The 14,081-nt window shown below is 56.3% G+C and overlaps 5 protein-coding genes across 5 annotated transcripts; 2 read left to right on the plus strand and 3 right to left on the minus strand.

Moving 5' to 3' along the window:
- Positions 1-493: 493 nt before the first annotated feature.
- On the minus strand, positions 494-2,744 carry PG997_007361 (uncharacterized protein; the record flags this gene model as incomplete). Its single annotated transcript, XM_066811676.1, has 3 exons — positions 494-1,136; positions 1,181-1,699; positions 1,729-2,744. The coding sequence occupies 3 exons, from the start codon at positions 2,742-2,744 to the stop codon at positions 494-496; spliced, it is 2,178 nt and encodes a 725-aa protein (XP_066667018.1).
- An 848-nt stretch (positions 2,745-3,592) lies between these two features.
- Positions 3,593-4,918, minus strand: PG997_007362 (Taurine catabolism dioxygenase TauD- TfdA family; the record flags this gene model as incomplete). The annotated part of the gene is made up of 4 exons (XM_066811677.1): positions 3,593-3,761; positions 3,863-4,404; positions 4,474-4,590; positions 4,664-4,918. The coding sequence occupies 4 exons, from the start codon at positions 4,916-4,918 to the stop codon at positions 3,593-3,595; spliced, it is 1,083 nt and encodes a 360-aa protein (XP_066667019.1).
- A 1,135-nt stretch (positions 4,919-6,053) lies between these two features.
- Positions 6,054-7,622, plus strand: PG997_007363 (uncharacterized protein; the record flags this gene model as incomplete). Its single annotated transcript, XM_066811678.1, has 2 exons — positions 6,054-6,421; positions 6,494-7,622. The coding sequence occupies 2 exons, from the start codon at positions 6,054-6,056 to the stop codon at positions 7,620-7,622; spliced, it is 1,497 nt and encodes a 498-aa protein (XP_066667020.1).
- A 772-nt stretch (positions 7,623-8,394) lies between these two features.
- On the plus strand, positions 8,395-9,984 carry PG997_007364 (uncharacterized protein; the record flags this gene model as incomplete). The annotated part of the gene is made up of 1 exon (XM_066811679.1): positions 8,395-9,984. The coding sequence occupies one exon, from the start codon at positions 8,395-8,397 to the stop codon at positions 9,982-9,984; it is 1,590 nt and encodes a 529-aa protein (XP_066667021.1).
- A 213-nt stretch (positions 9,985-10,197) lies between these two features.
- Positions 10,198-11,475, minus strand: PG997_007365 (uncharacterized protein; the record flags this gene model as incomplete). The annotated part of the gene is made up of 2 exons (XM_066811680.1): positions 10,198-11,351; positions 11,442-11,475. The coding sequence occupies 2 exons, from the start codon at positions 11,473-11,475 to the stop codon at positions 10,198-10,200; spliced, it is 1,188 nt and encodes a 395-aa protein (XP_066667022.1).
- Positions 11,476-14,081: the final 2,606 nt, after the last annotated feature.

Genomic DNA, 14,081 nt, shown 5'->3' on the forward strand with positions numbered 1-14,081 from the left:
GACTAAAGTACGCCTCCTGATGCATCGTAGAAGAAGTACTCGAGCCAAAACCTTTTACACTTTCTGGACTTTGAGCTACTACGAAGCTAGTCCGGCTAAAACAAAAACACTCAGAGTGAGCAGATAAGCACCCTGTTGAAAAGAGTTCGAGATGATTCATTTTTGTTGTCGACAGCACTCTACCTGTCACGGTGAATAGGGGGTGTTGCTCTCCAGTAACCCTCAGGTCTGACGAGATAACATGGCTATAGGCTGTCGCAGGTAATTGTTGTTGCTTTCCAAGCACATAAAGGGAATCTAAATCTATTCATTATCGTAGGTCTATATCTAGGAGTATTGTCGTCGTAATCAAACCAGGCAAATCTATCCTCTATCATAATAGTACAGTAAATAAGCATCCAAAACAAGTAAGATCTCAACTTAACCACAAACACAAAAATACCTAACGTTGACTCAAATCAAGAGCCAGCTCAGCAGAAACGAAGAAAGGCCCTCACAACGACCAGGTTATGGCCAGAATGAGCATCGCTGCCCCCAGACCGCCGTAGGCATACTCGCGGTTGTTGTTGGCTCCGTTCTTCTTCTTGCTGTCACCGTCGCTGCCGCTGCCGCTTCCGCCACTCTGGTTCGGGTGCGCCGCCGCGTACGCGCGCGAGCCCTGGGCCCCCGTCGAGCCCTGCACGCAGCCCTTGCCGCCCCAGACGGCGTCGGCCGCGGCCTGCCACTGCGTCGCCGGCTTGGCGTAGTTGTCGAACGTGTAGAAGAGGCGGCAGTCGGCGGCCTGGTACGCGAACTGCAGCGGCGTGCTGTCGTCCCCCTGCTGGTATGCGTTGCGGAAGTTGACGCTGCCGGACCCCAGCACGAGCGGGAAGGCGCTGCTGTTGATCGGCCGGCTCGCCTGCCACTTGGCCGTCATGTCCGAGGACAGCAGGCTCGGCTTCTGGTGGAGCATGGCGTCGGCTTGGCTCACTTTCGCGTATATGTCGTCGATCTCGTACGACTGGGACCCGCGCACGCCGCCCATGATCTGCATGGGGCCCGTGCTGGGCCGGCCGCCAAAGGCGACGGTGCGCACGCCCCCGACGTTAGTCATGAGGTTCACGAAGGTCGTGCAGGTCGAGGCGCACATGCCGTCGCTGATGATGATGATGTCTTCGGGGGCGTAGGGGGCGAGTTGGACGACAGGGGCACGGCGCCAAAGCCGCGAACGGGGCTGTCTTTGGACGAGAACGCCGCGAAGTCGAAGTTGGCGAAGAGCGACGAGACGGGGACGCCGAGCTCGAGCGCGCCGCTGCCGAGGAAGTCGTCCAGCGACGAGACGCGGGTCTTTTGGTCGGGCCGGACCTGGCCCTTCCAGCCCCAGGGGTCGTTCGAGGCTTCCTGTTGGGTCAGGGAGGCGAAGATGGTGTCTATGGCGTTGGTGGCGTCGGTACGTCGGAACTTGGTGGCCGAGTAGGGGAACCCGTTCGGGAAGAAGAGGCGGAACAGGTCGAAGCCCCGGTTGATGTTGCCGCCGCCGTTACCCGACACGTCGATGATGATGCGTTTGCGGCCCGACTTGACCGCGTCACTCACCAGCTTCGTCGCCACGTCGGCGAACTTGCCGTCCTGGTCGTCGGGCTGGCCCTCGCCGTTGAAGCTTGGGATGAACATGACGGCCGTCTGGGCGTCGAGGTAGTACCCGTTCATCTGGTTGTAGCTGTCGCGAATCTGCGTCTGGGGTAGTACTGGGGGCCCGACGTCGGCAACTGGGTTTGCTTCTCCTGGGTTTCGTCGTCGTAGTTGTCGGGGAACTTCCAGGACGGCAAGGACCTCTTCTTCTGGTTGTTCGCCGTCGTAGCGGACGACGGCACACAAATGTTCTCGAAGAGGTCCTCGGCGTTCTGCGGGAAGTTGCCGCCGCTGATGATGGCGGCCGGCATAATGGTGACGGTGTCGATGGCCAGCGTCGTGCCGTTGGCAAACCCGACAACCGTGCTGTTGGTGCCGGGCCAGACCACGGAGGTCGTGAACTTGCCGTATGCGTACGCCGGGCTGCCGCTGCTAGCCAAAGCGGCATATGAGGGGAAGAGCTGGTTCCATCTCGCGTCGGGATCTTGGCTGGTTATCCGACTGGCGACGTCATTAAGATAGTCCGTGGCTTTCTTCCCGTTGATCGTCGTAACAGGTGATACCTTGACGGTTTTCGAGGTAATTAAGGAGGCATCGTTCCACAAGTACAGTGCCGGTGCGGCCAGTCCATCGACGGAAACAGACACCATTTGGTAACTCGGATCGCGAAAGAACAGAAGGGTGGGGCGTATAGAGCACAACTGAAAGTCGAGATGACCGTCATTGGCCGAGTTGAACAGGCTGGTGAGGGCCATGTCGAAATCGTACTGGCTCTGGTACGTCGTCTTGGCGATTGTGTCCAGCCCGCCCAGGATGTCAATAGCGGGGGACAGGTAACTCTTCGGGGGCGCTTTCAGTGCTTCGAGGGTGGACTGGAACTGCACGTACTTGCGCAGTTCCGTCAAGAACTGGCCCGTCAGCTGCGACTTGAACGGGAGGGCCGTCAAGCAGTCGTGCACCAGCTGGCCCTCCACCAGGAGATCCTTCCCCTTGACAGCGTGGGACTGTATGACCTGGCTCAAGGTAGTGCAAGCATCGCCGCTTTGCTGCTGGGCCCGCGGCTCTATCTCTGGGGAAATCGACGCTGCCCCTGCTACTTGCAGCGCCGAGACGAGGGCAATGAGGTTCCGCATTCTGTTGGTTCAGGATTCGACTGGTGAGAGTGGTGATTGTGAGTGGTTGGATCTCACCTTCTGTTCTGTGTCGAATCCTCGACTCTATATACCAATACTCACTGTTGACATGGGACAGTGAGACGAAGACCTTGTGCTGTATGATCTAGAGCGGTCCCGAGCTGCGCCATGTAAACAAGTCCTTCTTCAGCCCCATCCTTGGACCGTGTGCAGCCCTTGCACTTGCGAACAGACGTAAACACTCTCTGCTGAGAATAGCAACTATGCCCTGTCTCTCGGGCCAGGAAAGCCCATGTTTACCCATCCTTAGCACTAGTGCAATGCTTGGGAATCGCCTAGCCACAGCCCAGCTTTGGGGTGTAACTTCTGCTGGGGGGCAACTAGCTCTCACAAGCAACCGCTCTGGCGGGAATTAGGCTGAAGTAAATTGAAGAGCCCGCCACGGTGCTACCCCTTAACTATCTTCGGCTGTGGCTGTCCGCAGGAACCTCTGAGCGAGCCCCTAAGCCACGAGCACGTGAGGCGATGCGCCTCCTCTCGGACACGCCAGCATTGGTAGGTAATATGAGCAAGGACACCCTGTGAATCTAGAACGAGTTGAAATACGAACGCAAAGAGGAAGGCCTTTCGCAGCGATACAGTTGTTTGGTGATAATAATGGCAGAACACTGCCTCGAATAGCCGTTTGGGCACAATTATCAGCTTAGCCATGTATCTGGGAATATGCATGTGATAGCCCATATCCTGTCGCCCAAGACCATCACAACAATATTCACAATATACTTCGAATCCCTCTCCAGTATTCCTTAGTATCAATCTGGTTCATATCCAACACCGCCTCATACATCCTACGCCGGTCCGTCCTCTAGAAGCTCGCCTTCATCGAGCAACCCCAGGGCTTGACGCCTTGTGGGAGCATTCGGTTCGAAGTAGGGCTTCTCGGCCAACGCCGTGACACGTGTGCCATGCCTCGGGTACTTGCCTCCGTAATCCCAGCTCGCGTTATGGATTGTGATTCTTTGATTTCTAGTGTCAGCGCCCGTAATCATATAGTAAACCGCCAATGCGGGGGAGGGAAGGAAAACGAAGACTAAGGATGTAAGTAGGTAAGAACTAACCTGTTGTCCCACAAGGCGCTGGTGCCCGGGGTCCACTTGAACCGCAGCTGGATGTCGACGTTCTTCTCGTAGACGTCGTACAGGTAGTTAAGGATGGCGTCGCTCTCGCCGCGGTCGAGCCCGACGATGCGGTCCGTCATGGCCCGGTTGACGAACAGCGACTTCCAGCCCGTGGCCGGGTGGACGCGGACGAGCGGGTGGACGCGCTCGACCCAGCGGGGCCCGGCCTCGGGGCGCTCCCGGTCGAGGTAGGGGTGCGCGGAGCGGTAGACGGCCGACTTGCCGTCGATGATCTGGCGGAAGCCGGGCGACAGCTTCTCGTACGCCGCGTACCCGCTCGCCCACAGCGTGTCGCCCCCGACCGGCGGCACCGCGTCGTTGTGCAGGTGCGTGATCCCCGCCGGCTGCAGCTCGTGCACCAGGTCCGTGTGCCACCGCGAGGCGCCCCCGGGGTTCCGGAAGTCGGCTTTGCGCTCCGTCGCCATCAGGTCCGGCCAGATGACGGACACGCCTAGTTCGCCGGGCACCTGGGGTACTTGAGGCTGTTTGTTTGCAGCACAGGTCAGTAAGGACCAAAACGACACAGTCCGGACACGGACACGGGTACTCACGTGAACCTCAGGGACACCGTAGTACTTGCCCAGCTCGAGTTGCTGGTGCGGCGAGATGTCTTGGTTGCGGAAGAAGACGACGCTCCTCTCAGCGATGAGTAGAGCGAGTTCATCTTTCTGCTGATCGGTCAGGTTTTTTGAGCTGCAGGCCCTCAATCTCGGTGCCAATATGTGTCGTCAAGTCCGTGACCTTAGTGGCGGCGGACAGCAGGGCACTCTTGGACTTGTCGGCGCGTGCGCCGGCGTCCTTGTGCTCCCACGGCTCGTTGCGGATCTTGAGAACGTCCTGCAGGTAGAGCGGCCTCGAGGGCCGATAGGGGTAGCCGTTGGACAGATCCACGCCTCCCTTCTTGAATCGAGCCAGAGTCGTCTCGGGGAGGCCCAGGGTGTCCTTGATCGGCGGCGCGACGTCCACGATATGGTCTGCGATAGGGGCAGGGGCCATCTTGACTGATGATTAACGAAACGCTTCAACTAAACTGGGAACGATGAGAATATTAAGACTGGTTGTGAAGCTATAATCAAGGTCTAAATTTGTATATAGTGACTGGCGACCGCGATCATACCCCTGGGAATGTATAGTACTAATATAAGCAAGGACGCATCGCCAGTCTACTGGGTTCATTTGTAATCAACAGCGCCAATGAGGGGATCTCTATTCTCCGTGACCCCATACTCCAATCAATCGGATCTGGAGAACTTGTGTTCCTAGAGCGGCTAATCTCTCCGCACCAGGAATTGGTAATTCCCCCTCATTTAAGCATCACGATGTGCGACGCATGCTGCATGCCGATAAGGAAATCTCCAAAGCAAATGACAATAGGTCTTCGCTTATTGGTCTGAAACTAGATTCGAGATATGCACCTTGGATGGTGCGAACTCAATTGTTACCTCTGGGATCGTCGGTGATATGTTCAGGTTGGCCGGGTTGTAATGGCGTGATTGGGGTTACCACTGGTGTCATCACCGCCATCTCCGCACGCCATGCACAACCAAGGAAACGCAATGACGGGTTCCAAGGCATACCACCCCGATGTTATAGCAGTGCTGTGAGGTTTCAAGCCCGGTTTGGAGAGGTTCTAGACTTGCTTGCTGAGAAATGCACGCGGCGCTGACTGCACGGTTGGCCTAAAAGGGGGTTGTTTTCTACGGGACTATCCAAACTCCTGCATTCCGGGCAAACGAACGCCTCAACTCCGTCAATGCAGCATGGTTCGTTCCCAATGCGCAGAAAGAGCCTCCTAATGCAGTCCGCTGTAGTAAACGAACCCTCAATGTCAAACGTTATGCTATGTGCGAGTCATGCCGCTGCTGGGTCGGATGGCCAACAGCGGTAACATAACTCTACGCCGTATGGCATCATGGGCGCTTGTAGGTTACGAGACTGCAGCGGCACTTGGACCTGCAAGATATGAGACTTCGTCCCTAGCATTCGGGCATACACGGACGGTGAGTGGAATTGGTAAAGATATAGGCCCTATGAGAACCGTATTCTTGGGCATTGGCTATGCCCTTGCCACTGGCCAACTCGAGCTCGATTGCTATTCTAGTGGCCTGTTTACGTGACCCTGTTAGCAATCATGGCCTCAAAAGAGGACCACGTGGTTCCGTCAGACACCAAGGCGCCTGCTACGTCCACAGAGTCGACCCACGGGAGCGATGCCAACCCAGATTCGGTCCCAGTATCCAAGGAAGTGAAGGGGACATGGCGTTCTTACCTGTGGGACACCTTCGACAAGTCCCCTGAAGAGCGCCACTTCTTGGCCAAGCTCGATGCTGTCATTCTCACCCTCGCCTCCCTAGGCTATTTCATCAAACACCTCGACCAGGTGAACATCAGCAGCGCCTTCGTCAGCGGCATGAAGGAAGACATGGACCTGTACGGGAACCAGTTGAACTATATGACGCTGTACTGGACTGTGGGATACGTGATCGGTGAGATACCAAGGTGAGCAGAGGCCCCTATTTCAGCCACCAAACACTGCGATGGAGACCCTAACGTTTATCCCTTCCCTACCAGTAACATGCTCCTGACTCGCGTCCGGCCCTCGATCTGGATCCCGGCCTGCGAGGTCACCTGGTCCGTCCTGACCATCCTGCTGACGCAGTGCTCCAACGCGACGCAGATCTACGTGCTGCGCTTTTTCATCGGCCTGGCCGAGTCGGGCTTTTACCCGGGCATGCAGTACGTGATCGGGTCCTGGTACCGCAGGGACGAGCTGGCGAAGCGGTCCTGCATCTTCCACGCCTGCGGCTCCGTCGGCTCCATGTTCTCGGGCTACCTGATGGCGGCCGTGTACCGGCTGGACGGCCACCACGGCTACCACGGCTGGCAATGGCTCTTCATCATCAACACGGTCATCTCGCTGCCCATCGCCGCGGTCGGCTTCTTCCTGATGCCCGACGTGCCCGACGTGACGCGCGCGTTCTGGCTGACCGACGCCGAGAAGGAGCTCGCCCGGACGCGCATGCGGCACGAGGGCCGCGCGGGCCGCGGCCGCGGTGGCTCGTACAACCGGGCCACGTTCAAGAAGATCTTCACGTCGTGGCACGTCTACGCCCTGTCCCTGCTCTACATCTTCTTCAACAACGGGATCGGCTACGGCGGCCAGCCCGCCTTCCAGCTCTGGCTCAAGTCCGAGGGCTACGGCGTCGCCGCCGTGAACTCGCTCCCGAGCATCGCGTCCGCGGTAACCGTCTTCTTCACGCTGATCTACGCCTGGTCGTCGGATTCTGTGTTACGGGGCGCGCGCTGGCCGCCCGTCGTGTTAGCGGGGGCGGTGCACATCGTGCTCAACGCCAGCCTCGCGGCCTGGGATATCCCGCTCGGCTGGAAGTGGGCGTGCTACGTGCTGGGCTTGATGGGCGGGGGCGTCTCCGGGCTGATGTTCGCGTGGGCGCACGAGATTTGTAGTGACAACAACGAGGAGCGCGCGTTCGTGGTCGCGTCGATGAACGAGATGTCGTTTGTGGTCCAGGCGTGGCTGCCATTGATTATTTGGCAGCAGGTCGAGGCGCCGCGGTACCGGAAGGGGTTCATCACGATGGTTTTCCTCAATGTGGGCGAGATTGGCATGGCGCTTCTTATTCGGTTCCTTCATCATCGTGAGATAGCGCAGAAGGCGCGGAATGTTTCGGTAGATGCTTAGACTAGCTATCAAAAAGGTCTTGACTTGTAATTTTACAAAAGCTCCCGGCGACAGAAATGCAATCATGAATTCTTACATATCCCCATGGTGTAATATATTCTGCAAAGACCTTTTCTACGTATATTTGTATATGCGTAGCGTATTCCCCTATCTAGCTGTTGAGACCCCAAAGATGATGCCCTGTATAGGTGTTCCCTATGAGGTGATTGAATATTCTATTCATCTCCTTCAGACTTCAAAGCTACGTTGAATGCGAAGCATGAATCCGCCATAGCATTACCCAGATTCGCAGGTTATAAAAGGCCGGCCGTCCCTGATAAGGAGTTGGCGCGGGGGTCTCGGAGGAGCACGCCATCAGGTGTGCATATTGGTTCATAGCTTGAATTCGTGCGGCACGCGGGGGATGGGGTTCGGGCGCTCATCCGGCCGTCCCAGGCTTATCAAACAAGATAGGAAAGGATTACGAAAAGTGTACATAGATGCGAACATGGGTGATGGCGAATGCTAATGCAATGTCCCGCGGATGTGAAAGGCGGGAGTCGTTTTCGTTTCCTAGGTAAAAGGAAGCTGCCATCTGATCTTTGGGTTTCGTCATGCGCGCCAAATAACCCGAATACCGCGCTCCTGTGTATTTTACTGCACCCGAGCGTCCCATTACAGTGCTATTAACTTTTAGAGTTCACTGCTTGTTTCTGGGGTTTGTTGCCTTTAAATCTGCTTTTTGTACCTTCTACCCCTATTTCAGAATACCACGTTGTATCTTTTTGTCAACATGGGCTCCACTACTCAGGAAGCCCAGCTTCTCCAGGACGTCAAAACCGTAGCCGTTGTAGGCGCGGGAATATCGGGGGTTGCCTCGGCCGCGCACCTGCTCCGGTACGGGTTTGAAGTCACCGTGTTCGAACGGTCGAGCATAGCCGGCGGTGTCTGGCACTACGATCCTCGGACGGCCAATGAGCCCCCTTATCCCAACGAACACCCACCGGCTCCCCACAACCCTGACTCAAGCGAAGCGCCAGGGGAGGAGAACGCCCCCAGGAAAACTAGCTTCGATGAGGCTTCCGTCGTCCACGCTCCGCCGGGGCCTTGCTATGTCGGTCTGCGTAACAACGTACCCACATCGCTCATGAGAAGCACACTCCTGGACTGGCCAGAGGGGAGCGAAGACTTCGTCAGCCAAGACCACTTGGAGAAGTATGTGCAGAGACTGGCGGAGCATACCGGAGCCCAAGAAAAGACTCTGTACGACACCAGCGTGGAGTCGGTCTACAAAGACCCAGGGTCGCCACAGTGGACCGTCCACACCCGCACGCTCGTCCGGCTCGTCCCGGGTGAGAACGAGTTCGAGTTTGTGGACCGCACGTGGCAGTTTGACGCGGCCGTGGTTGCCAGCGGCCACTACAACGAGCCCCGCGTGCCGAATATCCCCGGCCTGCTGGACTTGAAACGGCGTTTCCCGGACAGGGTGATGCATTCGAAGAGGTACCGCACCCCGGAGATCTTCCGAGACAAAACTGTGTTCATCCTCGGCGCCGGCGTGTCGTCACTGGATATTGCCCGCGAGAGCGAGGGAATAGTCAAGCACATTTACCAGAGCTCGCGCGGTGGCAAGTTCGACCTGCCCCCTTCACTGTTGCCATCCAGCGCGCAAAGAGTCGCGGGCATACAACGTTTCGTCGAACTCGAAGAGAAAACACCAGACAGCACTTCATTGTCGGAGGACTCGCTAATCCCGTTCGAAATAGTCCTTGACGACGGCACGCGTCTCCGCGACGTCGACCACGTCGTGCTGAGCACCGGCTACATCTCCTCGTACCCCTTCCTAGGCCCGCAGCTACAGGCCCCGGGCGTTCCCCTCGAACAAGCAGACGGCCGCGTCGTCATCACGGCCGATGGCTGCGTCACACACAATCTGCACAAGGACGTCTTCTACATGGCGGACCCGACGCTCGCGTTCGTCGGCGTGCCATACCACATCTCGACCTTTTCTCTGTTTGACTTCCAGGCCGAGGTCGTGGCGCGCGTCTTCGCGGGCCGGGCTGCGTTGCCGGTCGAGTCGGAGATGCGGCGGGAGTATGCGGAGCGGCGGGTGAAGATGATGGGCGGCGGCGGCAGCAAGGAGTTTCATAGCTTGTATGGGAGGGAGATTGGGTATATTGACGAGGTGCTCGGGTGGGTCAATCGGGACGCGGCGCTGCTGGGGTACGAGGGCATGAAGGGGTGGATGATCGGTGGCGTGGTAAGCGGGTCGAGTTTGAGAAGAAGATGGAGATTCGGAGGTGGCCTCCTGTTGCTGCGGGTGAGGATGAGGTCGACGAGGGTGGTAATGCTGGCTTGGACGTCAAGCCTGCGGAGGTTGTGAGGACCAGTGTTGGATTAGCAAGCGCATAGGTGCCTCTCTTTATTGTTTGAGGACAGTACAATCAATAGGAAGTCACAGAACTATCGAGAGTCATGGTACTAATGTTGGAATCGAAATGAATTATATATACCAAGATCTGTTCACTAATACGACTAACAACCAAGATTAAAGTCATCAACGTGCCGCCTCTGTTGCTGCTCACCAACTCAAAGCCTACATTAAGAAATACAGAGCCGTTCCGATCATTCCTGCAGTAATTAAGGTGTGCACTTCGTACGCCATCGAGGAGCCTGCCTTGACCGGACCAGTCGGCTTCGCTCCGGCGGTCTTGTTGGTAGGAGTAGCACCCTTTGTGGAGTTCTGCTTCTGGCCACCGGCGCCCTTCTGACCACCCTTGGGCGTGTTGCCCGTCGCCGGCTGCGTGGCATTCTTCGCGGGTTGCTGACCCTTCTGGCCACCCTTGCTGGGGTTCTTGGCGCCAGAGCCGCCTCCGGTCGCCGGCTGGGTGGCGTTCTTCGCGCCGCCCTGCTGCTGGCCGCCCTTCTTCTTGCCTCCACCGGTGGCAGGCTCCGTGGCGTTCTTGGCCGCGCCCTGCTGGTTGCCGCCCTTGTTGTGCTTGGCGTCGGACGCGCCGGAGCCGGAACTTGTCTCGGCGGCGACGGGCGCGGTCAGGAAGCCCTTGGTCTGGGCCTCCTGGATGCCCTTGAGCCAGACGGCGGCCATCTTGGCGTAGCCGGCGTCGTTGGGGTGGCGCGAGTCGTTGAGGTCGGCCGTGGTCGGGCCCTCGGGCGAGCGCATGTCGACGAGCACGAACTTGGCCTTCTTGGCCGCCATGTCGGCCGCCAGCGTCTGGTACTGCGCGTTGACGCCCACCCGGCACTTGTCCTGGGCGGCGTCCTTGTTGGCGAGCACGGTGGCGAGCACGACGGTCGCGCCCGGGCTGCTCGTGTAGATGTCGTCGATCATGGCGGCGACCTGCTTGCCGGCGTCGGGGACATCGCCGCCCTTGTTGCAGTTGTTGGTGCCGGCGTCGAGCAGGACGAGGTTGGGCTTGAACTTGGGCGCGGCGCTCTTGACAGACTTGGCGATCTGGGCGATGACGAAGCCCGACGTGGCCTCGACTTGGTTGTTGGCGAAGTCCTTGCCGTTCTGCTTGGAGCCCACCATCTCGGCTGTCATGCCCTGGGCTTTCAGCAGGTCCAGCAGGTCCTTGCGGTAGCTGTCGCCCGTGGTCGAGCCGACGCCGAAGGTGACCGAAGCGCCGACGGGCATGATGCGCAGGGGCACGGCATCGGCGCGCTTGTAGGTGATCCGGCTGAAGTCGAGGTAGTGAGAATCAGAAGTGGAATCAGCGGACGCAACCAGTGCTGTAGTACGGACTTTCGTTAGTAATGATTGCACATAGTATACTAATACGACGCCCACACTAATGTGTAAAGTTGTGGAGAGTGACTTACCGTGTGCTGCAATAAGAAGAGAACCCAGCAACATGATGTTGAAAATAGTGGAAATCACCACAAAAAAAGTATTACAAAGAAACAGATAGAGAAAGTTAAGATGCCAAGAGGATTGACAAGCAGATCTTCCAGCAAACAGCAGGCGCAGCCGAGCTATATACCAAGCCAAGAAGTGCCGACAGTGGGCTTTGGGGGGCTCTGGGCTCTGCCTGGTCCCAGTCCCAATCTCACGAGAATGCCAGACCCCTGCGCAGATCATGCAGACTAGTACCCTTGCCGTTTCATCGGCTCGCACCTTTCTGCACACCAGACACCCTGAAGCCCCAGCGATCTCCGACAAATTCTGTGTCAATTGATGAGCTTGGTTGGTTTATTTTCTATATTTGCGAATGTCGTTCGTCCTGCCTTGGCATGGTGGTTTGATCGAGTGGGGTGTATAGGACGCCGAGGAGCCCGGCTAGTCGACAAGCGCTGCTGGACCCCGACTATTTCGAGGTGCATAATTGTCAGAAAGTGCAATTAAAAGCACCTATAGAACGCATCGTATATACGGGTTTTCCTCGAAATGGGAATATCCGGTGATGATCCTTCTTGGCATGGGGTAAAATAGACGGATGCAAACACTTTAACAGACCTGTTTGTCGTAGACCGGGTTGCCAAACGCAAGAAAAATGGCTCGATGGCTCTTGAAACATTGTTCTAGGCGTATCCATACTAAGCGAAGGCATCTTGGTTACCATATCAGTCTACGTCCTTGGCAGGTTCGCCTGCTCAGCATTATAACCAGGAGTATAGGAGCAGTATCTATATACCAACTCCGATGCGCAACCACGTTTGGATCCGACTTTCAGTACAGCTTATTAGAGACAGTGTTACACTGCCATTGTAGACGACTCTCGCCGGAAATTGTCTCCCTATGCTCTAAAAGATGAACCTCAGCCGCCCCTTATTCGCACGCACCTGAGTCGTAGCATAGCTGCGGCGAGAGTATGTCCACATCAAGTTGCACTCCATCGTGCTCATTGGATGGTCATATTGAAACATTTCATCTAACGTTACCAAATTTCAACAGGCCGGTAAAAGGTCACGCTGGGGTCACTTCTGGGATGGGGACAACAACCGTGCAGAGCCCCATCGCAACTCGGCCGGCGGCGTCCAAACACAAACAGAGACCGACGAACCCCCAAAGTTTTACGACTCAAGTGATTTCGTAATTCCCGCAAATGGAATTACTACATGGCTGTTCTGTCAATGCACACGGTCCGTCAAACACACAGCGACATCGGCAGCTATCAGACCACCTGGCTTACCTTGTTGGACGATATGGGGGTGGGCACAGCTTTGTCCGGCTGGAATACCAGGCAGCCAGTCAGTCTGGATTCTGGAAGAACCTGATTCGACAGCTCAAGTCGGGGGGTTTTGATATATTATATGCCCTAGAAAAGCCCGTTGCGGCGGCGGTCGGGGTTGTGGATTCTCGGACATTCATATAACGGTGCATGATTATGTGAAACAGCAAGAGTATGCAGTGATTCGTTCCTCGTTTTGTTGCCCCGAACGGAGTGTTTCTTGTCCTGGTTATCCTTTTTACACGGTTGTAGGCTACGTAAATAACACGGAACAGAGGTATGATGTATAAGCTCGAAAAGAAATCATCACGCAATCTTCGAAGCTCAGTCAGTGCTCTTTCCCCTCCAAGGCTCGGGATTGTATGCTCACTTTCCGTGTTAGCTGTCAAGATATTTGTATCCATATAACTACCGCAATGCACATTATCATGCACAGCGTGATCTGGAAGTGCCGACAGCATGGATAGCCGAGTTGCAAACTGCCTCGGATCTTAAGGGACACACCGCTTCGATATAGCGCCCTTTGAAGCCAAGGGGTGGTTCGAAGCTGGTTTCTTTCACACTCGTACCCAGCAACCACCCCCTTGGAACCGAACCTCATGACTTCATATTTTTGGCACTAGAAGAAGCTACCGAACTCTCCGGGGTTGTACAACATATTTATGACTGGCCAAGGTGCAATGGCAATGCAGCGGGCCCGACTCACTAAGACATAATATGACGAATCACAGTCCAAAGAAATGATATAACTACGCGGGGTATTTAGACGTGATCTTTCACCAATCAAAACTGCCTAGATAGACAGGGGCTACGACATCTCGGCTGCCTGCGGGAACCGTGTAGGTTACTTGAGCATGTCAGCAAGCAAAACTTTCATTTACTAACAAGCTGAGCCTGACCACCCTCCTGGCATCCAGCAAGCGGCCTAGTGCTACTTGTCCGCCTTCGTGCAACTTCGATAGTACGGTCGGGACCTTCCACATTCCGGCTCTGATGCAACCCGCCCTCACGTATCACGTAATCTTACGCCGTGGCTTGGCGTATAAGGGATCGAAGAATGAAGCCCATGACCGAAGCAGCTGCTAGCTCGAAGCCAGGGATGCGCTATTACAGCGCAAACGGGAAGGTAGTCCCAAGGAAACCGGCAAGAGGTACGTCTTACTCAGCCCCGAGTCCCAGGGCCTCCCCTAAGAACAAATAGGCAAATTAATATAAGGAAATTTGCATCTGCCTTTGAAAGTGAACCGAGATGATGGTGCAGGTGCAGGTGCATCGAAAGCAGTTTATCCGT

Source organism: Apiospora hydei (genome assembly GCF_038363865.1).
Source record: "Apiospora hydei strain CBS 114990 chromosome Unknown utg000006l_segment0_segment0, whole genome shotgun sequence".
In the NCBI taxonomy this organism is placed as follows: domain Eukaryota; kingdom Fungi; phylum Ascomycota; class Sordariomycetes; order Amphisphaeriales; family Apiosporaceae; genus Apiospora; species Apiospora hydei.